This window comes from Scleropages formosus, chromosome 6 (genome assembly GCF_900964775.1).
Source record: "Scleropages formosus chromosome 6, fSclFor1.1, whole genome shotgun sequence".
NCBI classification, from domain to species: domain Eukaryota; kingdom Metazoa; phylum Chordata; class Actinopteri; order Osteoglossiformes; family Osteoglossidae; genus Scleropages; species Scleropages formosus.
In genome coordinates, this window is record NC_041811.1 from 3,725,610 (window position 1) to 3,750,488 (window position 24,879).

The 24,879-nt window shown below is 44.8% G+C and overlaps 2 protein-coding genes across 4 annotated transcripts in view; one reads left to right on the forward strand and one right to left on the reverse strand.

The window, feature by feature from the left end:
• dpysl2b (dihydropyrimidinase like 2b) overlaps positions 1 to 7,053 on the forward strand; it is a 28,599-nt gene extending 21,546 nt beyond the window's left edge. For all 3 annotated transcript variants that reach the window (XM_029252801.1, XM_018734492.2, XM_018734491.2), the window contains 5 exons: positions 2,235 to 2,376; positions 2,482 to 2,652; positions 3,507 to 3,686; positions 3,799 to 3,964; positions 4,098 to 7,053. In XM_029252801.1, the coding sequence (XP_029108634.1) occupies positions 2,235 to 2,376; positions 2,482 to 2,652; positions 3,507 to 3,686; positions 3,799 to 3,964; positions 4,098 to 4,189 (751 nt within the window). In that variant the 3' untranslated portion in view covers positions 4,190 to 7,053. The remainder of the gene's footprint in view (positions 1 to 2,234; positions 2,377 to 2,481; positions 2,653 to 3,506; positions 3,687 to 3,798; positions 3,965 to 4,097) is intronic.
• A 3,712-nt stretch (positions 7,054 to 10,765) lies between these two features.
• On the reverse strand, positions 10,766 to 16,261 carry LOC108923586 (alpha-1A adrenergic receptor-like). Its single transcript, XM_018734435.2, has 2 exons — positions 15,364 to 16,261; positions 10,766 to 11,193 (listed from the first exon to the last, which is right to left on the reverse strand). The coding sequence occupies exons 1-2, from the start codon at positions 16,259 to 16,261 to the stop codon at positions 10,766 to 10,768; spliced, it is 1,326 nt and encodes a 441-aa protein (XP_018589951.1).
• Between the last annotated feature and the right edge of the window lie 8,618 nt (positions 16,262 to 24,879).

Genomic DNA, 24,879 nt, shown 5'->3' on the forward strand with positions numbered 1-24,879 from the left:
TGATGATGCCGCATTATGAGAAACACTGCTTTGACCTTAAACTGCTGCATCTGTTCTCCAACAAGACTGTTCATTCATTCATATAAATATCAGCGCTCAACATGTTAGAGGTGCTTTCTTTGGCACTGTTTGAACTTGTGTCCTGCCATGTAAAGGGCCAGCGGTAATACAGTGGCTCTTCAACCAACAAGAAAAAATTGCAATTGGAAGTCTGTTTGTAATTTGTTTTGTTCATTATTCCAAAGCCACTTTTACCACTAAGTCACAATAAAACTTAAGTAATAAAAACACCCCTTGATTTATTTGCTTGTTGGGTTCTCTTAAAATCTCAGATATGGACATGATAAATAAAAAATACTCAATAAATCCTTCTAGTTGAATATTTTATTAACTTCAGGCTACATTAAAATTTAACCAAATTTAAAATGAATGACTATGAAAATAAAATTCTGTAGTCTCCACAAGCTTCTGTTCATTGCCTGTTGTTGACTGATTCATCTCATAAATATGTGCAACATTCTTCATCCCGTTATTGGTCACTGACACTCAGGAACATCAGGCACAAGCTGTAAACACAGTGGAAGTGAATTGAATTAAGGCGATCCCACACTTCTTTTCCATTTGCATACTCTTTACAGCATCTGTCAGTTGGAGGATAAGCACAGGTCGCCCAAGCAACATAAATTTTAGGAAACAGAAAATGGAAAGCGTAAAAAAGAAAACTGGAAAATATCTTTGAAAATTCATAACGTCACCATTTAGAAAATGAGGAGACAGTTTATAAATTTTATTATCAAACAGGGGCTCTGCTGAGAGTTCTTCACAAAAATATGATAACTGGTCAATTTTATAAGCTTTGTTATTATATGACAATTATATTATTTATTGTGTGTAATGTTGTGACATCGGGGGCGCGGTGGTGCAGCGGGTTGGACCACAGTCCTGCTCCTCGGTGGGTCTGGGGTTCGAGTCCTGCTTGGGGTGCCTTGCGATGGACTGGCGTCCCGTCCTGGGTGTGTCCCCTCCCCCTCCGGCCTTACGCCCTGTGTTACCGGGTGGGCTCCGGTTCCCCGCGACCCCGTATGGGACAAGTGGTTCTGAAAATGTGTGTGTGTGTGTGTGTGTGTGTGTGTGTGTGTGTGTGTGTGTGTGTGTGTGTGTGTGTGTGTGTTATGACATCTAACTGTGGTTAATGTGCTAGACCTCACTATAAAATGCACTCAATATAATATTCATTCTCTTTAACAAGGACAGCAAAAGTAACTAATATCCAGAAGATGGCATAATGGTTAGAGTTCTCACCTTCCAATCAAGAACCTGGGTTTGAATCCCTCTGCCACTGTAGTATCCTTGATAAAGGTACTTTCAGCAACTAATACAGTAGAAATTACTCACTGTAAAGTTGATTTTCGGTCACTGCAAGTGAGTAATGAGTCAATTAAGTAAGAGTTAGTGGAACAGCTGGTAGTATAGTGGTTGGAGCTGCTGCCTTTGCCTCAAGGTTCCCATCTCCAGTAGTACTCTTGAGTAAAGCACTTACCCTAAATTGCTCCAGTAAAATTACCCAGCTGTATAAGTAGGAGGAGGAGCAAGGTGGCATAGTGGGTTTAACCGGCTCCTGCTCTCCAGTGGGTCTGGGGTTTGAATCCCGTCCTGGGTGTGTCCCCTCCCCCTCCAGCCTTGCATCCTGTGTTCCTGCGTTAGGCTCCGGTTCACCGTAATCCCTCTTGGGACAAGCGGCTTCAGACTGTGTGTGTGTGTGTGTGTGTGTGTATAAGTAGGTAAATAGTTGTAAGTTGCTTTTCTTGAGGAAGTCTTAAGAAGTATATGATAACTTGGAGATGTTTGGCTCTATTAATATAGTCCGGTGGTCTTTCTGCTCCCGCCTGCCACTTGTTACTTTGCTCCACCTCCATCCGTGCTCACTCCACCCCTTGCTGTCAGACTGTTGCAATCTTGTATAAGTGGCTATCAGTAATAATAGTGGCATTTATACAGTTATAGTTTAGTTTCTGAATGTACAAAATAACTTTGTCTAAAAATCACATTTTTTCATTCTTTGTAAATATTAATTATGTTTAAGAATCAAGAAGAGAGTAGAAAGTGATTATGGAAATGGAATATTTGCCCAGTTCATAAGGTCTCATTGTTCCTATCTGTCATTCTCCCCCGGCCCTGCCTCCTTTCCTGCTGGCCACGCCTCTTCCTTCTGGACTCTAACTCAATTTCTACAGTGGGGACCTCCAGGTGACGGGCAGCGCTCACTGCACTTTTAACACTGCCCAGCGTGCTGTGGGGAAGGATGACTTCACCCTCATCCCTGAGGGCACCAACGGCACCGAGGAGAGGATGTCCCTTGTCTGGGATAAGTGTGTGGTGAGGGAGATGCATGTATTCACCCGCACACACACACACACACACACACACACACTCACACACGCACCAGGAGACAAACCCAGGTCTGCTCCTCGTCTTCCTTAGGTCACAGGGAAGATGGACGAGAACCAGTTTGTGGCTGTGACCAGCACCAATGCGGCCAAGATCTTCAATCTGTACCCGCGCAAAGGCCGCATTGCCGTGGGCTCCGACGCCGACCTCATTCTGTGGGACCCTGACATCACCAAGATCATCTCCGCCAAGAGCCACAACCTGGTGAGGGTTCAAGCTCACACTTACGTTGGTATGCAAGGGCAGCAGGTGGCGCAGTGGTTCGAGCTGCCATCACCTTGGAGGTTGCAGGTTCAAAACTCCTGCTGTAGTAGCTGTAGTATCCTTGATACAGTAATAATTACCCTGCTATACAAATGGGTAATAAGTGCTATAAGTAGTTTAACATTGTAAGTCACTTTGAAAAAAGTGTCAAATAAATTAAATGCAAATGGACCGCCTTCTGTGAGACGCCTCCCTGATGAGAGAGCAATAGTGGGGAGCTGTTGAGAAGTTGGCCCAGGCGGCCCAGCACGTTGCTCTCATTACCGTGCTGCAACGTTCCAGTGCTGAGCTCATGCTGTGGGTCTCCTGTGGCTTGGCAGCTGCTCTACATGCGGGCCCCGCACACCCACATGCATTCAGAACAGCAGTGTTTGGGCTAGCAGTGACTTGGAGGGGGGCTACAGTTCCACAGAGTTGGGCCACGTCACACGAGGGCTGCGGGCATGGCTCTCTGTGGGTCGGCTCCACGTTGGCCCGACAATCTACCCTTGGGGTGGGTTGGTTTCTCCCTCTTTCGGGCTGTGACCCATAGTCGTTTTTAGACTCTTTGAGGTCCAGCCAGCTGCCATTACCTCACTGCCCAGTCCTGCATCGCTCACTTCCTTTAACTACTGGCACAGCGCCTTAACTTACCCCGAGCGCCTTATGTGTTCATCCACTTAAACAGCACTTTAGAGAACCTTAATGAAAAACTGCCAGTTTTTGTTTATAAGCATAGTTCATCAACCAGCAAGTCCCCTGCTGGCCATACACTTATTCTTTCTCCTGATCTCACCGTGTCCCCTCTCTCCCAGAACGTGGAGTACAACATCTTCGAGGGCATCGAGGTGCGTGGTGCCCCCCTTGTAGTCATCAGCCAGGGCAAGATTGTGCTGGAGGATGGAAACTTGCACACCACCGAGGGCTCAGGTCGCTACTTGAGCCGCAAACCCTTCCCGGACTACGTCTACAAGAGGATAAAGGCTCGCAGCAGGGTGCGTATGTGTGTGTTTATGCATTAGTATGTCTATATCTGTATGTGTCTGTGTGTTTTTATGTATTCGGAGGAGGTGAATTACTCCATTTTGCCCCGCCTTTTACTGCCAGCTGGCTGAGCTGAGGGGGGTCCCACGAGGTCTCTATGATGGGCCCGTGTGCGAGGTGTCCGTGACACCCAAGGCAGTCACCCCGGCGTCTTCGGCCAAGACATCCCCCGCGAAGCAGCCAGTGCAGCCGGTGCGGAACCTGCACCAGTCTGGGTTCAGCCTGTCTGGTGAGTCGTTATTAATTAAGTAATTGTTTATTAGAGGTGGATCAACATCTTAATCGTTTTGTTGTTTTCAGTAGTGAAATTGCTCTTTTGGCACACAGCTCTCATTTGCTCCCTGTTCTGTTCCTCTTTCCAGGTGCCCAGATTGATGACAACGTCCCACGACGCAACACCCAACGCATCGTAGCGCCACCTGGTGGGCGGGCCAATATCACTAGCCTGGGTTAAGCTGCCTGAGAACCCCTGGTTCACAGGGGCAGGAGGGGTGGCAGGAAGGTCCCCTATAGAAACACCCTGTCCCCCACTCCCTTCTTTCACCCTGAACACCCCCACCCCCTTCACTACCATACTCAAAACGTTTTAACGAATGAATTGCCTCGTTAAGCAAAAAGTTAGTTTTTTTTTTTTAATTGTTTTTTTTATTTACAGCACTGTCCACAGATTACGCACCTTTTCTTTTCCAAGGAAAAGAAGTGAAAGGAGACCGGAGAGTGGTTCTTGAACAAAATCAAGTTAATGGCAAAATCGCGGTGTGGTCTTTCAACTTTAGTGTAACAAGTAAAGGTGTCGGTTTATTTCATTCCTTGGTTGTCTTATACTTGGTACAGTTTGAAGACCAATAAGAAGTGGTCTTCAGATGACCACATGTGTATTGGTTTGACTATGAGTCTCATTCCTGGTCATTGATCGAACTCTGCATTAAAGCCCCTGTTGCACAACATTCCATCCATCAGTCCAGACTGGTACTAACACAGACACATTGAGATGTTCAAACTGTGGATCATATTTATCATCTTTGCTTAAGTTGCATCTGACTTGTTAAAATCCATGTCTGATGCAGTTTATACAGACCTCAGTTGTGACATGCTCTACATCTTCTCCAGTTTTGCTTCCCACAAACCATAAAAAAGGCCATCTGATTTATTCCTGGAAGCAATTTGAAAACTCGACTCTGACGTGGGCGGTTGTTGAGCGCTGCTGCCTCCAGCTCCAACGGCTTGCTGAGTCCTGAAAGATGTTACTTTTGCAAATCAACATGAGCTGCACACAAGGAGAAGCATAAAACACAGTGGGTTCAGGGGGCTGAAGCAACAGCACAGCTGGGCGTTGTGGACCTTGGCCTCCGCAGCAGCCACCAGACACCTCTGTTATCAGACACTTGGAAAAGTGCTTCGTAGCGGAACGCTGATTTCTCTCAAATTCCAGCCAGACCCTAGTGTTTGAGGACCTGGTCTGTCTGCAGACCCCTTTTAAAGTTCTTAGCTTATTGTAAGAGAATAATATTAAATATAAAGCAGAAGATTGACTGGTTTCTGTAGTTGAGAAGATTATGAAAAACAGATTCCCTTGTTCTGCCTCTATACGCTACTGAAAAATTTTGATCATTTCAGTGTTATATGTATCAGTGTTTCCACTGTTTCTTTCGAGAGTCGCACAAAGGCTACCGGACTGTTTCTTAGTATTGGCCCAAAAGCCGACGTGGGAAGTACGCACGTGTTCCCTGTCAACTTCTTACATTAATTCCTGAATGCGGCCTTAAACAGTGCTACTGCAGTGCTTTTTTTTTCTTTTCTTTTTTTTGAAACTCATCCTCCACCTGCCCTGTCCATGTGTGTGCATGCTGGGAAAAAAACAATGGCGCATGCGACCCACTGTGTAACCATTCTTAGCTTCATCCTCCAGTGAAAGTTTGCACAGAAAGTGAACCGCGTTGCTTATGGTGTGTTTGCAGGAGTTCTCTTAATTTTGCCAAGTGTGCAGGTTGTTAAAGAAGGCGTCGCTGTTGCTCACGAGACGGTTGCAAGTGAATGCCAGTACAGGCATGTAGGGAAGTGATGGGGGGTCCGTAGTGAGTGTGGGGCGCAGTGTGTGCCGGTTGTAGGGGGCCCAGCTGTGGACAGAAAGTTGTTGCTGTACAGTTCAGGAAGAAAACCACAGGCAACCCAACTGTGGTCCGCCCATGGTGCAAAAAGACATTTGTAACCTTCTGTTGTGAGTTCACTTGTCTTGTTTTTAGATTTGTTGTCTTTTCAACAACTCGGTGTTGTGTTTGTACCCACACTGAGCACACTGGCCAACAAATTGTGAGGAAACACAGGAGTCTCTGACGGGAGGACAGCACGGGGTTAAAGAAACCTGTCCCTCCCGTCCTGTTAGCTGGAACGTTGAACATTTCTTTGCAATCTGGCTGAAGGGGAAAACACCGGCTCTCCAGAGACCACCAGTAATTTTTGCTTTCTTTTCCACCCGTCGTTCCCATTTCCCCGGCTCTTGAATTGTTGTAGTTAGACCGTTGCCAGGACAACAGGCTCTTGAGTCACTCTGGGCCCCCCTTGCCTGCCCAAACACTTTGTTTGTCATGACGACAGAGCTGGATCAGATGTCGCCCCTAGCAACCCTTCTGGACCTGGTGCTATTATATCAACACATCCTGGGCGGAGCCCTATGTGGAAGCCACGCCCATTGTGCAGATTCCCATCGCAGAGTGGGGGCCAGCTGATGAACATGCCCTGTCCCGCAGTGGCCTGGTGCTTTCCCTTGTGCCATTACGTTAGTTAGCTGTTACAACTTCAGTGCCTGTCTGATCTCTCAGTGTATTTTTGTACTCCTCATTTTGTTGATGGTGCGCACGCATGAACACACACACACTCTGCGCCTGTGGACGTCTCCCATTTTCCCCCCATGCCCTGTGTCTCCAGCTCGTCCACAAGGCTGGGACACAGCGGAGAGCGACCCAGGGAAGACGGCCAGCTGTTTGCAGCTGCTATGAGCTCATCCTGAGACCCCCCCCCCACCCCCGCCGCCCCCGCTTCCCGCCCGCCCCACCCAACCTTGCGCTTTGTTAGCTCCCATGTTCTTCTCTGCCACGCTAGTATGTAATGTAAGTACAGCGCAGATCCAGTGATGTTTTTCCATTTTGACCCCAGAGCCAGTCCCCCTCCCCCCCCTCCGCTGTGGTTAAAGTGAAACTGTTGGTGATGTATGTTTTTCGTAAAGCTATCGGGTTTGAGGACGCTTGTCTCTCTGAAAGTGTCGAACCCTCATTGATGGTTGCTTCAAATGATTTAAAAGATTAAAAAGCAAAACAAAGACACTGTGCTGTGAATTTCTTTCTTCCCGGGGGTCTCAGTAACACTGGGTGATACAGCAGTCCAGTACATCCATTTACAGGAAATTTCCCCCAGACAACAGGAATCTTAAACCCAGAGAATCCAAAAGGCTCACACTCCCACCTGCTGCTGCAGTACCCTTAAGCAAGTTACTTACCCTGAACTCATGCAGTAAGAATTATCCTGTTCTCTAAATTGTTAAATCAATGTGTCACTTTGGAGAGAAAAGTGAGCTACATGAAACAACAACAGCAATAATAACTGACGCTCAGATTTCCCAAGCTGCATGTAGAAATGCTGACTGGCCACTAGGGGGATGTGTTGCCGGAGGCCGTTGGCTGGATTCTAGCTCTTGGATGACAATGCTCTTTGACAAGCCTGAAGACTATACCTGAGCCTAAGACTTCCTGGAAAGGTTGGTCAACAGCAGCTTCCCGTTTAATGGGTAGCTATTTCTCTTTATATTCAAATAATTCAATAGTATATTTGTTTGTACTACAGCACGATAGATTCTCGCGTTCCTGTGAAACCTTGCACTGTGGAAAAATCACACAGTAAAATTAACGGTTTATGGGAAGAACTGGGTCGGTGCAGACCTCTCAAAACTTAAATTTGTAACCAAAGCATTCCTGCAACCTTGATGTTGCAACTGGTAGTGTTGTGATTAAAGCTCCTGCCTTTGCATCTAAAGGTTGCAGGTTTGAATGCCAGCTGTAGTACCCATGAATAAGGTGCTTTTCCTTAATTGTGCTGGTAAAGTTAGTCAGCTGTGCAAATAGGTAAATAACTGTGAATTACTTTGGAGGAAAACATCAGATAGATGTCAGTGTAGTTGTAAAATGTGTTAAACTTCAAAAAAAGCATCATGCATGTCCAACTGTCAATTTCAGTTTACTTCTTTTGCTTGGTGAAGTTGACCAAGGGTTTTCTCTGCTGACGTTCCTGCGGTTACCTCTGCAGTTAGGGTCCCCAGGTGCCACATAGCCACTATTAGCATTTCAATAACCAATAATAAGGAACACTTCTAACTGCATTAATTGAGGTCTAGTGGGTTCGAAAGGGCCTGGTGACTTAAAGACAGGACTGATGACCACTGCTTATGTGACCTTGACCATGACCTTGACGCATCATATGCTGCAAAGCACTGAGATCCCTCTGCGGCGTACCAGGGATGAGCCGCGTGGCATTTGCTAGATTGGTGAACGTTTCCATGGAGACGATGAATGTCCTCCTTAATATGTTAATCCGTCTTTTTAAAAGAGCACTTGTCCTTTCGGGGGAAAGTCTTAACAATTTATTGTAACCCATTATTCGTAAACATGGTGATAATGGATATTGTATGCAAATTTTTGCAGTTTTTAAAGTGAAAGTTACCATTTTAGACTAACACAAGAGCAGATAGCAAGTCAGGATAGTTGTACAGTGCACTCGTTTGTGAATTTTTGTGTTTTTGTATACCGTTGTATATGTTCTTCTGAAATTGCTCTTAAATGCAGTTAAGACATCCCTGGTACCAGATTTATGGGGTGGAGTTCATCCAGACTTTGCAAATTTTTACTTTGGATCCAAAGGTTGCAGGTTCAAATCCCATTCCCTGTTTTAGTATGTATTTACCCTAAAAATTGCTCCAGTAAAAACTATTTAACTCTTTTAATGGGTATGTAATTGTAGGTAGCTGTACATTTTAAGGGGGGTGCGGTGGTGCAGTGGGTTGGACCGGGTCCTGCTCTCCAGTGGGTCTGGGGTTTGAGTCCCGCTTGGGGTGCCTTGCAACGGACTGGCGTCCCGTCCTGGGTGTGTCCCCTCCCCCTCCGGCCTTACGCCCTGCGTTGCCGGGTAGGCTCCGGTTCCCCGTGACCCCGTATGGGACAAGCGGTTCTAAAAGTGTGTGTGTGTGTGTGTGTGTGTGTGTGTGTGTGTGTGTGTTTGGCTGACACTTTTCTCCGAAACAGCTTAAAATGTGTACACACGTGTACACGTATGCACACACACACTTTCAGAACCATTTGTCCCATACAGGGTTGCGGGGAACCGGAGCCTACCCGGCAACACAGGGCGTAGGGCCGGAGGGGGAGGGGACACATCCAGGACGGTGTCAGCCAAACAAATAAATGTAACTTATTGAACAAATACAGTTCAATAAGCATTAAACACATTTAAATGGACCAGAACCTTGAAAGAACTCTGAGTGCCACGTACACATGGTTTTACAGTAAATAACTGAAAACTGCTACATTAAATACATAAAATTTTTATATGACATACATTACATTTTTTTTACATATTTAAATATGATCCTTTTTAGTTTATACATAAAACAAAAACATTGCTTAATGGTTCAATAATAATAATAATAATAATAATAACAAGAAGGAAAAGAAGAGACAATTCCACTTTTATGCAAACAAATATTAAATTTACTTACTTTCAATTAAGTTTCAAGGGTTTTTTGTAGGGGAACAAGAAAGACTCGTAAAACAAAAATCTTGTGTCCTATTATCACCTTAACATGAGCCTTTAAACTGCCAACTCAGGGCTGAGCAGGACATGTGGTCTTACCATCATCATCCATTAGAACCAGGCAGTGCATCTATGCAACACAACCAGCTTTACACTGATTTCTCCATCAAACTGGCTTCACATAGTTTCCGCTGTTTATACTGTATATTCCTTTGACCAGGGTGGGAACAAAAGAGGAAAAATTCATCAACTATCCATATAAAACATGAATAATAATTTAAATTAGAACTTTCACTGAACATCTGTGAAACAGGAAACATATTTGATTGCCGTGGTCAGAATGTCATTAAATCTGATAAAGAGTAGCTGCAGTTACACCAGCGAAGAACAAACTTAAGCTGAGTTCCAATTAAAACACATTGCACACATTGCACAAATTGTATTTTCTATGAGATGTACGTCACTTTGGAGAAAAGCATCTGGTAAATGAATAAATCTGAAAATGTAAAACCCTACAGGAAATCACAAAATAAAAAATATAATCAACAACATCAGTTCTTTAAAGTGTGATTCAGTGTAATATTAAAAGCAAAAATGAAATTAAATTACAGTTATAGTACAAATAACAGTGCAAGGATTTATTCCGATTTGTTCTGTTCTCTGTCCATGAAATGGACCTGCTGAAAGGGTTTGGTAGAAAAGTAGATGCTGCTTGTGTAGATTCACCACGAGGTGGCACTAAGCTACACAGAAATGGGTTTGGTCGAGAACATGTGTGATCCTCTCGTTCTCGGGAGGGCTTAGCCACAGCTGTCTCTGTTGCCTTTCCTCCTTCTCACCCTCTGTCCTAGTGTTCTCCATCCTCTGAGAACCTTGTTCTGATTCAGCACTCAAACAAATCTGTGCGCACCTACCTACCCACACACACACACACACACACAGCTGCTCTATGCTTCGAGAGGGTATGGGACCCCCGGGATGTTGTCTGGCTTTGCACTGTGTAGAATGTCCTGTCGGTGGAGCTCTTCACAGGAAGTATGGCAGCATTCATTGGGGACTCGGACACTTGCAACTTCCTGCTGGTTCTAGTTAAGACAGTAGGAAGGTCCTCGGGGTGCACATATCCTGTCTTGAGGCATTTTTTCAATCCCAGAAGGGAGGGGCAGATGCAAGGGATGCTTACAGTAACTGGCTGCCTAGCTGAAATGATGAGGAGGGGCTTCAGTGAGGCCAATCACACAGGCTCGCCGGTCTTACGTGGGGTAATGTGGTGAGTCTTGGAGATAGGTACCGTCACGGGCATTGCCCCGGAAACGCAGCAACATGTCTTCAGCAGGCTCTTGCCGTGGAATCGGGCAGATTCCGGAGGAGAGGACATAGGAGTGGTCTTCCACTGCCTGCAGGATGCACAAGCGTGTACCGCCTGAGCCCGAACTGACAGAGGGTCTGCAGGCCCAGTATTGCCAGTAAATGGGCAGTGTGGTTTGGCTGGTCTGGGCATGCGGCCGAGGCAGCGGCCATGTAGAACATTCTGGAAGGCCCTTTTGAACTCCTTGCTGGAGCAGGGGTAGATGATGGGGTTGATGCAACTGTTGAAATAGCCCAGCCAGAAGGTGACCTTAAAGACCGTGTCCGAGGGCCTGTAGGAGGGGCACATCGAGCCTGTACACAAACACACATGCGCACACACACATCAAGCAGATTTTCAAATGATGAAAACATTAATCTTGTGGCATCCTAACGAAAATCAAGAAAAATACAGAATTTAATTTCAGCTCATAATGTGAAATGTAAAGTGAAAAAGTATTAATTTAAACAGACAAAATAATGTGTTGCATGCTACTAAAGTTTCACCAATTTTTTTCACTGAAAAAATCTGATTTAAAGTCAAGCGCACAATATTAAAACTGCTCCAGACACCTTTAAAGCCAGGGTTAGCCTCCACATGTTCCAGATTCGCTCATATATAACTCATTTGCATGCTCCTTTTTTCTATGCCCTTTCATCATTGTTTTTAATTTTTTGTCATTTTGTTGTTTTATTCTCTCATTCCGTTACTGTAATTTGAACACTGATATTTATTGTAAATGTCTTGACTTTCGAGCTCTAACCCATAAATTACTCTGAGACGCTGTTTCTGAGGGAGCTATATACACTAGCTGCTGGAGTTAAGGTGATCAGAAAAAGCTGTTGTGTGTCTGTGTTACATTATTAACTCATTATCTACAGTCTCTGCATTTTCAAAGATGAAGGACACATCTGAATTTGTTTTGTGGAGATAGCTGAATATTTATTTTTTGTGCAGCTATTATACAGCAGCTCATGATCCTGCTAAGTAATACAGACTCTTGGATGACAGACCCCTGATCTGTTGAAGGAGCAAGGAAATGTGGGGAGGCGGAAGGTGTAAACCATCCAGTTCTGGTCTGGTTTTGGCATCATGTTGAGCAAATGGCAAGGAGTGTCACATGAAGCCTCTGGTTCCATGCAGGGACAACATTAACTCTCTTATCTCTTTGGTCGGTTTAACTCTCGAATGTTACTGTGTGATGGCCAGTCGTGATTATCCAGGTTGTCCGCATGACCGCATGCTTACTTTCATTTACACATCACTTATTGACATGGGGTGAGGGTCTGGTCATTCAATGTATCATGTACAGTTTAATAACATCATTCTGACATGATAGTAATCCTTTATCATGTAAATAATACATGAATAACATATTTTATTGATCATGTTAAGAGTTTTATCCAGGGGATTGCATTAAATGTTTTAATTAAGTGAATTTTTTAAGTGTGGTTTTCATTTCACAGATTAAGAGAAAAAAAAATACTAGTGATCATAATGCCATGTCGGAGATATTCCCTTACCAAGTCCAATATCTTTGTTAATATTAAAAGTTTCAGCCAACTAAACTGAAAACGGCTTTTTTTTTTTAACAATTCTATTCAACTTTGCTGATTTTCTCCTTTTTTTTTTTTTCGCAAATTCAGGGAAGTGAATTAAAAAAGATATTGTGATGCATTTGATTAACTGGTCATTCCATTGATGAACTGTATGCTCAGAAATACATAACATCCTCAAAACGTAAAATATATGTAATTCTAACTAAGGCATCAGCAATTATCCAGTGCTAGTGCTCATCCATAACAGCATCTGCAGTAGTGTAGGATCCAGTCTTTTTTTTTTTAATCTCTGGGACAGGAAGTATTTACTGAGTTTAAATTCAGTCTCTAGGTTACTGGTTCAAGTCCCAAGAAGGGCCCTTGAGTGAGAACAGGTAGTAGTGAAATATTCATAGGTGACAGTACACAGCTTTCAGTAAAATATTTGCTGTGTGGACAGTGGAATGATGGTAGGTAGGTGGCGTAGTGGTTAGAACTGTAGCTTGCACCTCAAGGACCTGGGTTTGAATCCTGCCTTTTGTTATTGTGCTCTTGATCAAGGTACTTAATTGAAATTGATACACTAAAAATTCTCCAGCTGTATAAATTTCCAGTTGTTTGTCCTGGTGGAAAAACTGATGTATGATTCTGGGGTGTTGACAGCCTCTGCTGCTGGGCTGCTATGGACTGTCTAAAGAGAGCACCACATCTGGCCACCTGGCTTGAGACTCTTTCCAGAATATTCACATATTCAGAATGTAAGCATGTTAATCTACAGACTTCAAATTGTAACTGTTTGGGTAGTGTCATCTAAATAATAATAATAATAATAATAAAAATAATAATAATAATGATAATAACAACAACTGAAAGGCAGTCAATCAAAAGTAGGTGGTAGGTTTCAGAAATGAAGGCACTGCTATGGGGTGGTCAACTGTGTCCTGATGGGATCTTCATCATTCCTCTAATGCCGATGTTGAGGTGCTGCCACCACCTTTTATTCGGCTCAATGACACTGAGCGCCCCCCCACTTACTTTAAGGGTCATTTTATTACTCTAAAGTGTTCTGATGAAATGAAGAATATGAGTTGTGTTTTGCTGTAAACAGCTACTACCAGGGCGAGTCAGGTTTGACAGGGATGTATTATACTTCAATATTAATACACCGTATTGTAATGCATCAGTTTTCAAGCACATTGGTAGAAATGAAACAGCTCTTTATTATGATGTAAATTAAACTGATATGTTACTATGATCCCACTTATTGGTGGCTCCATTGTACAAAATTATTAAGACACTTTCGTTTTAATCTAAAATTTGCCATGAAGTCCTGCGATCAAGGTTTGTTTTTACCCACAGGATTATTTTAGGTCATAATTTTCATTATTGCCCTATTGTTTATCTGATGTTTTTACTGTATTAAGTTACTGACACAGAGTTGCCCATTTATATAGCATGGTAATTTTTACTGTATCAGCTCAGGGAAAGTACCTTCAAAGGTATCTGGTCAAGAGAACTACAGCAATAGGGGGGATTCAAATGTAGGTTCTTTGACTGGAATGACAACTCTAACCACTAGGCCTCCTGCTGCCAAGTTGTAGGAAGTGGAAGATTTTGTGTTGTTAGTGTGCTCTGACAGCTCAAGGTTGGCTTTGTTTGGTGCGTTGGACAAACACAAATGTTATTTACATTGCAAATTCGATGATACGGGAATTTTTCATTTGTTTGTTCATCTGCAGTTACATAAGAATATTTCATGTAAACAGAGCGTTTTCGCATTATGAACATAGCCCTTGTTTTTGCTGTTAGCCGCTATACACGAACTGACTGAACATCTATTACACCCTTACCAAGCAATGTCATTATAGACACAATAAATATTTAATGCGTTATTATTCTTATTACTATTATTTTATTTAATTTTTTTTCATTTATCATTTCACTGCTCAGCTGCTTTGTTGCCAAATGATTTCACTGGTGTTATGCAATAGCATTTATTATTACCTATTCATGCAACATGACCTTCTATTGGAGAAGATAAGCAGGGAACAAGTCCCATCCTGTGACTTGTATCATGTTAGTTAAACAGTGGGGAAATTGCAATATACAGTTATATTTGTAGTAATTACTTGAAATAATATGTTACATATTAAAAAAACCTGCCCCAGATTTGCCAAATGAATAAATGAATAAATATTTAATAACTTTTATATTGTATATTTTGTCATTTTAATAATGTGTAGTAATACCTGACCTTTGCCTGTTATATCCAATTATGCAGAATGTAGATAATACACATTTGCACCATACATAGAACATATCTGTGAACAGTTGTGAACAGTCAAATGTTGATATTTATTCATTGTACGTGTTTAAGCTGTGCACATGGGGGACTTACATTTGTACAGGGCAGTAATACTGGTAGGTCATGCAGGTTTGGCCATGCTTTGGGTGCCTTGCAATGGACTGGCATCCCATCCTGGGTGTGCCCCATCCCCCTCCAGCCTTGCACCCTGTGTTGCCAGATCAGGCTTCAGTTTGCCGCGACCCTGCTGTGGACAAGCGGTTTCAGACTCTGTGTGTGTGTGTGTGTGTGTGTGGTCCCTAAAGTGAATATGGTCCAAAAATGGCATCATCAGAAAAGTTTACTGTTGTCTGCGTATGATCTTCTTATAGCATTGTGTACATTGTCTATTTATATTATATATTGTGTACATTGTCACCAGACTCTGGCCTGTCTACTGCACTGTCTTGCCTTGTCTCTGCACTGTATGCTTCATGAGGCACAGACGTCCAAAGATAAATGGAATTTTGTTCTCCTGTATGTATAATGACAATAAAGTTGACTTTGGCTTGACTTTGACCTGACAATGACTGAACTTCAGAAAGATCCTCTGAGAAGTACAACAGAAGGACTCCTACAGTGAATTCGGCCATTTGACTCACCAATGGGCAGTACCAGGAAGAAGGGCAGCCAGCAGAGCACGAAGCAGCCCACCACAATGCCCAAAGTCTTGGCTGCCTTTTTCTCATGGGAGAACTTGAGCAGGCGCAGGGTGAAGTGCGTACGACTGCGCAGTGCCTCATCGTCCGGGATGGCTACAGCCCCACGGTGCATGCGCAGCGTCACACCCTCAAGGTCTGAGCCTGCAGCCTTGTGGCCCTCACGAAGGCCCAGGGTCTCACGCCGCGCCACCACATACACACGGCAGTACATGACCAGGATGATGACTAGTGGCAGGTAGAAGGATCCCACAGCAGAGAAGATAGCATAGCCTGGCTCCTGGTTGACGGCGCATATGGACTCATCCTCAGGTGCTGGCTCCCTCCAGCCCAGGAGCGGTCCTGCAGAGATGGCGGTGGAGAGGGCCCAGACAGCAGCCAGAGCCAGCAGCCCCCGGCGTTCTGTTACTATGGCTGGGTAGCGCAGTGGGTAGCTCACTCCCAAGCAGCGGTCCACCGAGATGGCGCACAAGCTCAGGATGGAAGCAGTGCAGCAGAGTACGTCCAGGACCGTCCAGGCATTGCAGAGTGCCCGGCCAAACAGCCAGTGGCCACGCATTTCGAAAATTGCTGAGAAGGGCAGCACAGCAGAACTGAGCAGCAGATCAGCTACTGCCAGGTTGGCAATGAAGTAATGGGTGGCAGTGCGAAGGTGCCGGTGGCACATCACCGACAGGATGACCAGCACATTGCCCAGCACCCCAAACACAAGGAATACCCCCAACACTAAACCAAGCACCACCACCTTGGGCACATTGAGGTCTGGGACTGAGGCCTGGCTGCAGTTGGAGCAGTTCCAGGTCAAGAAGTCTGAGGTCACGCCCTCACTCTGAGGAACCATCCTGGGTCAAAGGGTAAGATTCACCATCACAGTTGCATCTAGACTTTCTCTCAGGTCCATCAGTAGTCACTAACCTTTGTTAAAGCTTTTTTGAGTCCAATGAACCTCTTTGTTATTGGAATCTCTCTGCTTAGTGGAACTTTGCTGCCGCAAATCTGTACTGAATGCTGAACTCATCCTCAGCCATCATGACGGTGTCTTCGGCAGTCTATTACCATTAGTCTAACTGGAGGTCCATCTGAAATGAAAGAAGAGAATCTGGTCAAGTTTTTTACATTTACATTTATTCATTTAGCAAACGCTTTTCTCCAAAGTGAAGTACATCTCTCAGAGAATACAATTTGTGCATTATATTACTAGAAAGAGAGACATACTTGCAGACATGTGATTCTTAGGTAAAGTTAGTTTCTTTCCACTAAATGCATCAGTGTTTAGCACGAGTAGCTGCATAAAGCTCAGAATAGACAAATCCCGATCACCTTTCTACAACTTTTTTTTTGAGATACACAGACATGTATGTACAATATAGCAGTAGTGGGTATGTAAAGGCTGGGCACAATAATAAAGTTATGTTGCATGAACCTTACATGAGCTTAAGAGATCATGGGCAAAATGAGTCTGGAAGAGATGATTTTTCAGACCCTTTTTAAATGTGGACAGAGTTTCAGTGGTTCTGAGCGAGAGAGGAAGGTCATTCCACCAAAATGGATCCAGAACCGAGAACCTCCGTGCATTACCTTTCGTGCGTGGGACCACCAAGCGGGCAGATGTGGAAGAGCGACGCAGTCTGGCTGGGGTGTAGCAGTTGATCAAGTCTGTAAATAGCTAGGAGCAGTTCTATTGATACATCTGTAGGCAAGAACCAGGGCCTTAAATTTGATCTGGGTAGCTATGGGAAGCCAGTGCAGAGAAACAAGTAGAGGAGATAAATGGGAACACTTCCGCAAGTCAAACACAACTCAGTCAGCAGCGTTCTATATCAGCTTTAGAGGTTTGATGGCAGTAGCGGGAAGGCCACATAACAGAGAGTGTTAGTAGTCCAGATGGGATGTCACCATGGCCTGGACAAGTAGTTGGGCAGAGTCAGTTGTGAGATTAGGATGGATCCTGCAGATATTATGCAGGATGTATCTGCAGGTCCAGGTTGTGGCTTTGATGTGCTGAGAGAAAGATAGACTTGAGTCAATTATCATTCCCAGACTCTTAGCTGAGGAGGCAGGCAAAATGAGTGAGTTGCCCAGTTTGATTGAGAGATCTTGACAGGAAGACAGGCCAGCTAGGAGGTGTAGGATCTCAGTTTTGGAGAGGCTGAGTTGGAGGTGGTGATCAGACATCCACGCAGAGATGTCCAACACACACACACACACACATTTTCAGAACCGCTTGTCCCTTACGGGGTCACGGGGAACCAGAGCCTACCCGGCAACACAGGGCGTAAGGCTGGAGAGGGAGGGGACACACCCAGGACGGGACGCCAGTCCATCACAAGGCACCCCAAGCGGGACTCGAACCCCAGACCCCCCGGAGAGCAGGACTGTGGTTCAACCCACTGCGCCACCGCACCCCCAGATGTCCAACAGTTTTTTTGAAATAGTATCCATCCATCCATCCATCCATCCACTCGCAAATACACAAACTAAGCACAGTTTAGAGTCACTAATGCATGAGAAACATGTCTTTAAACAGTAGGAAAAACTCATGCGAACACATGCAAACTTCACACAGACTGAGCCTAAATATCCAACTCCCTAAACAGATGCATACACACTCATGCCACACACTGTGCTGCATACTCCCAGTTTGAGTCACTTTTACAGCCCAGTGGCCCATGCATAGCAACAGCAATAAACCTGTTCATCGCATTTCTGTACATAACAATTAACCAAAGTCATCCTGCCCCTTTCAACCAAGGAAACGTGCATGAAACAGCATGAACGATGATGTACCTGCTCGTTTCTTGCTCTTTTTTTTCCCCGCATGCATTTGGCCTAACTCCATGGACCTGTCAGGCAGAACAGGAGTGAATGGCACGGGTGTGAGGAGGGACAAGACAGAGCAGAAGGCAACTGATCAACTGATCATCATCTCAGAAGCAAACAAAAAAAGAAGCTGAGGAGGCGTGCCCTCTTCCCGTCCTGCCTGTGCGCTGCTCAGCGGTGGCCGTGACTCAATTGAAAGGTGGCAAGCTCAAAATTGGAGTCCACAGGGTAAGACTGATTTAACTTGTGGTTTGTCGTTAAGATCGATGCCACTTTGGATAGACTGTGGAACGTCTCAGCAGAACTCCTGAAGGCCACTTGTAAAACACCAGCAGACAACCTGTGGACCATGCACTCAAGAGTTGTTAGGACCCTTGATCCTTATTCAACGGGAAGTACCATCTTTGGCACCATCCCTACATTATGGAATAGATTAAGCAGGTTGCGTAACTGCAAAAATTCAACGATTAAAATGCTTCCAGCCTGTGTTCTGTAGGATGAGGTTCAGATGATTTTTTATGGCGGTGGTGCAGCGGGTTGAACCACAGTCCTGCTCTCTGGTGGGTCTGGGGTTCAAGTCCCGCTTGGGGTGCCTTGCGACGGACTGGCGTCCCGTCCTGGGTGTGTCCCCTCCCCCTCCGGCCTTACGCCCTGTGTTACCGGGTAGGCTCCGGTTCCCCGTGACCCCGTATGGGACAAGCGGTTCTGAAAATGTATGTGTGTGTGTGTGTGTGTGTGTCATTTTTTATGTTAAAATGTGCTTCGGGAAAATAAGACATAAATGAAAAATCCTAGGTTGAGGCCTGAAAATGGGTGCAAATCAATGACCTTCTGGTCATTCTGGTTGACCAATGTCCACATAAATGTAAAACCTCCCAAAACCATTAGACTTTCCACTTTGCACATTTTTTCTCTTTGACTGAACGGGTGTGGGACTTTAGCTGTTAAAATTTCTGAGGATGTTGAAGAGGATAAGTGAGAAAGGTCAGGACAGTGCGAGCTGTCAAACACCAAAAAATTATTGCTGAAACATCGACTCGCCAACCCACTTCAACACACCAGTGTACTGGAAATGTCTTTAATGGAACTGGATCAGATTTATCCTATGATTTTGCATACCTGTGCCACACGGAATTAAAGTATTTGGTAACTTGCAAGATGTGAAAATGGCTCTACAGACACTGAATGGTTTGAGTGGGTCTTAATTATCAATTAGAGTTTTCAAAAAAATAAGATTTCTGGACAGAGGTATTAAAACAAACTCCTGGCCATACCCGACCATAAATCAGGAACAACATATTTAGCCCCCAAGTTCCCACATGTGCAGTTCTCTTTTGCTGGCGTACATTACATCATTGCATTCAAAACTGACAGGAATACAGAAGCATTTTTTATGAACAAGCACACACACATTTTCTGAACCGCTTGTCCCATATGGGGTCATGGGGGACCGGAGCCTACCCGGCAACTCAGGGCGTAAGGCCGGAGGGGGAGGGGACACACCCAGGACGGGACGCCAGTCCGTCGCAAGGCACCCCAAGCGGGACTCGAACTCCAGACCCACCAGAGAGCAGGACCTGGTCCAACCCACTGCGCCACCACACCCCCCTATGAACAAGTAATTTAGTGCAAATTTATGGAGCACATAGGACCTAGAGAGAAATGGTTTTGAGACCTTTCTTGAAAGTTGAGAGTGATTTTGCAGTTCTGAGGGACAGATGGCATTCATTCCACAACACTAGAGTCAGAACGAGCACCAGCACGGTCCGGGTCACTGCTGCACAGCATGCGTCTCTTCCACCGCACGAGTTCTCTTCCACCTCCACTGATTCAAGAGAGTCCAGCAGAGCTCGGTCTCAGCATGTCAACGGACCTTTGTGCTGATGCAAATAGCAAAATCAGACAAAAAAAGAAATGTCAAATAACGGGTAACAATTAAGGCAAGGAGAGCTCCGATAGTGCTGCCTTCCTTCAGGGCTCTGCAGTGGTTTTATTACACTCTGCCTGTCACCAAGAGTCAGAAAGTGTCCTTTACCCACCCTTGGCCATGGGAGCTAATGAGTGCGACATCTCACCTCGGCCGTCTTATGCAACAGAGGACATCTTAACGAGATTCCGAGTGCCGGAAATCTTCGTTAGCAGCATTGTCAGCGCAGGCGCAAGAGGTGCGGGACAAATCGTAATGTTACATGGGCCACAAGGGAACGTATATCACGCTGCAGAGATAAAGTCTCCTTCACATAGATCTCTCTTTCAGTGCGCTTACCAATCAGATGCAAGATTAAGTGCAAAGACACCAATCACGTCACTCCATCAAAGTCATCCAAAAATTGTGAGTGTCCCTGAGACCAGCAGCTACCAGTGACATTGCACCGAGTGAGGATCTCATCACTTACTGAGTTATGATTCTGTTCAAATTCCATTAATTATTTGATGGGTGCGTGTTCCACCTCTTAAATTCTGAATTTATATATCCAGTCCTGAATCAAAGCCCAGCTCCTCAAGCATCATGCCCCTTGCCGTCCCCCTGAATGGAGCAACATTTCAGTGAGGAGAAATTCACTTTTAAACAGGGGAGTCAGTCTGATAAGGCACAAGTAATAAAAGTGAAATAATGTATTTATTAGAAATAAAATAAATAAATAAACTGCTCGGCAGTAAGGGCTGATTGGATCAGGCGCAAGCTGCTCGCTTGGGTGACTCTGACCAACAATGTGAAATTCACAGTTTTGATTACGCAACCGCAAACCAGAGGCAGTCCACGGCCCCTGATGCTGTCCACCGGACCTGCGGCATTAATCAGCCGCCAATGCTCTATTATGCATCCCGTCAGGGTCTTTCTGTCCTCTGCGTAAAATGGAACCAAATGACTAATGTCTCAATGGCAGGATGCCAGGCGCTGCACCGCAGAACACGGGCTGTTCTTATACCAGAACAGAGAGACTTGCTGAGTGAACAAGGTAGTGAGACAGCACCCATGTCCACATCCTATCCCCAGCATCCACCCTCCCTTCCCTGCCAGATCCCCAGGCCGCAGTGAAAGACATCCCTGAGTAAAATGGGTAGGAATATTAGCACACACACATTAAGTGAAGTTTTGCATGAAACGGGCTTCTGCATCTGTGTTGTTGACAATGCTGGACATAAAAATGCTTTCTGGGACATATATTGTAAACTTCTGATTTGTTGTTTTAGGGGGAGGAGTCACCAACTCCAGCCAGTGAGGTTGGACTGTTATGTTGAACTGATAAATGAGGAGGACATATGGACAATAAGATGGGACCTCCTCCCACAGGGCCAGCAGATGGCATAGGGATCAGCTCTGCTGTCTTCCAATCAAAGAACTGGGGTTTGAATCCCACCTCCTAATCTAGCACACTTGCTGGAGGTACACACCCAGAATCGATATAGTAGAAATTACCATGCTGAGTAAATCAATGTAAGAAGTTTAATGTAGATTCATATTCTATGTCTTTTGTGAGGAATTACATTATTTACAGAATCATGATATATTCCACCCAGAATAAACAGCCCATTTTAACACCTAAGAAGACATCTGCAACTTTCCTCATTCACACCCCTTTTTAAAAAACAAAATCTCCTCATGGTTATCAGTGTCATTAGTGCCACACCTAACAACATAGGAAGTGATGATGATGATGATGATGATGATGATGATGATGATAAAGTTATGTAGCACACTGTGGACTAAGCCAGGCCAACTCCACACCTGGAAGGTGTTTGTGAGTCTGCTCATCCTGCCTGTCAATCAGTTTACCTGGGGTGCACTGTGCTTCAACAAGAATCAATGGGTGTCCTTATCACTATGGAAACAAGGAAATACACTATCTGTCAGAGTTTTTTTTTTTTTTTTTTTGGGGGGGGGGGTGTCTTTCATGCAGAAAGGTGAACCCCAGCAGCCTTGCTAGATGTTGGCACAATTGTTCTCCAAGCGGTGGATTAAATGGAGCTCATATGACACAGTAAACAAGTATGCAGTGCTCTCTAGAGAATCTATAAAAAAAATACCCCGCCCCCTTGACAATAAAGGATATTTTTTTGTTGATCATTGTCGGGAAAGCTTCATTAAATCCATCGTGACTGATGAAACATGAAAAAGCTTTGGGGGGATGAATACTTTTTATAGCTACTGTGTATGTAAGTTTCATATATGCAAAACATAGGCTACTGTATTTATGTATATATTACATTTATGATTTATTTATATAGAGCATCTTTCCCTTACAAGCACACATCACGCACTTGTAGTTTGTTTCCCTTTTCCAGCCACTACTACTACTGCTACTACTACTACTACTAAATAAAATAATATAATACTAAAAATAATAATAATAATAATAATAAGCATTGAGTTGTGTTTATCGTGAGAAGGGCGGAGGATGTCAGATAATCTCAATATATTAATGATTAATGTTATTGCTGTTCAGGTAAGTGTTGTATTCATAATTAAGGGAGGGGGGGATCAGGACCCGCGTCCAACGAACACCGTGTTTCAGAGTTAATAACACTGTAGAGAGAGGATATGAGACGAACCCCCCGATCGCCACGTGTTATGTCATTATAATAAAGTGGCCACTTCATTTCTTTATTTCTGCTCCTCTCCTCCGTCGCCGCCTCTCTAAACACACTGCGCAGGCAGATACTAGATATGTGACACATGGAGGGAGTTTAAATGCCGTCAAACACCGTCACACGCAAACATCCAGGTGTTTTCTCTGTACTTTACCGCTTAACTCGCTCACTGAAACAGATTAATAACGAGAGATTCATTATAAAAGCGCCCCCCCAAACTTGAAATAAGTCGCGATCAGCGGCGATTTCGTTCAAAATACCGACAGAGAAACGCATTACTATATTGAGCAGCTTGGGAGTAAATAGAACACCACTTCCCTCGAACCTCCGGGCTCACTGTCTGTCCAAGTCCTTTCCAGCGGACTATCGGACACAACTCAGCGCTTCTCACGCGTTAAAATAGTAATAATAAAAATAATAAAATAATAATAATAATAATAAAATAATAATAATAATAACAAGTGGATATCAAAATAAGAAATGAGACGTACCCAGATGATGAAGATTCAGTGCACCTCACTCTTACCTCGCTTACCTCCAGAGGGATGCTCTGTGTGTTTCCAGTGAACCAGAGGGATGCTGCAGGAGACAGGGGTATGTCTCTACACACACGGTCAGACAGAGCAGAGAGATGACTGACTGGTGATGATGATGATTGTCCTCCTGTGTCTGGGAGAGCAGAGCTCATATCACTAGTGGAGTGTGGGGGTCTTCATGCGGAACCACCCTCCTCCTGCAAGACACACACACACACACACTCCAGAAGCGTCTTATTTTCCAAGTGACTCATCACCCCTCATCTCCCATCTTTAGCTGCGACTCCCGTTGTGGAGAAACACACACCTCTGCTCCCCGTCCCTCCTGCCCCTTCATTATCGTGGGCACACAGTACGTCTCCACACTGCTTCCCAGGTGTCCCCGCATTAGAGCAGTGTGGGCCTGGACAACTTGACAGGGAGCAGAAAGGCACAGTGGCATCAGGCTGTACCACAACTGTACAAACAGTTATATTATTTTTCAGGTGCATCTCAGAAACTGTACATGCTGCAATGCTGAGTCTTAATGCAAAGAGGAAACGCTATGCTTTTAAATGATACCTCATGTTTGGGGTCAGGCTTTGACAACTTCCTACAAATACCAAAAGTATCACACTGATGAGTCGGACTGCAGGGAGATGGACCCGGGTGTGGGATCGGTGACTGAGGATTGACACTAGATTGAGGTACAAATGGCAAAGCAAATCTCATGGTCAGGGGCAGGCGAAGATCCAGACTCAAGGGGTGAATGTTGTACTAGGGATGATTTGGAGGTGTGGTCGAAGGGACAAGGTGAAGGTTGTGGCCATGGGAGACAGGATTCAGGGACGAGGAGATGGACAAGGGATCAAGGAAGGGAGACACAGGGAGTAGGTAAGGTGAAGTGAGATGAGGTGGGGTGAGGTGAGTGGAAGCCTTAGGAGCACAGAGGGGACGGTTGTCTCAATGAGATTCTGCAACAGGGCAGTGGTGGAGTGGTGCCCTTTATACCTCGCTGTGGTGATTGGAGCCAGATGCTTGTGGTTGAGGCATGGGTATGGCAAGAAGTATAGCCAAAAACTATTTTTGCTGGATCTCAGGGGATATTGTGGGGTACTGGGGTTTAACAAGGTCACCTGGGGTTTAGCAGTTAGAGTCATAGCCTTGGTATTAAATGATCAGAGTCTAAATCCTGGGGGTGTGGTGGTGCAGTGGGTTGGACCAGGTCCTGCTCTGGGGTGGGCCTGGGGTTCAAGTCCTGCTTGGGGTGCCTTGCGATGGACTGGCATCCTGTCCTTGGTGTGTCCCTTCCCCCTCCAGTCTTATGCCCTGAGTTGCCAGGTTAGGCTCTGGCTCCCTGCAACCCTGTATGGGACAAGTGGTTCAGACTGTGTGTGTGTCTGTCTGAATCCTGCTGTAGTACCCTTGAGCTAGATACTTATGCCACACTGATATAGTAAAAATTACCCTGCCATACAAATGGTATATTGTATAGCTCCTAGCATAGTGGTTAGAGTTATTTCCCTTGGAT

What these genes read in the sequence shown, in the direction of transcription:
- LOC108923586 (XM_018734435.2), bottom strand. Translation starts at nt 16,261, where the DNA reads ATGGTTCCTCAGAGTGAGGGCGTGACCTCAGACTTCTTGACCTGGAAC. An exon ending in CTTCCTGGTACTGCCCATTG is followed by an intron (nt 11,194 to 15,363) that starts GTGAGTCAAATG and finishes GTTTGTGTACAG; the next exon opens with GCTCGATGTGCCCCTCCTAC.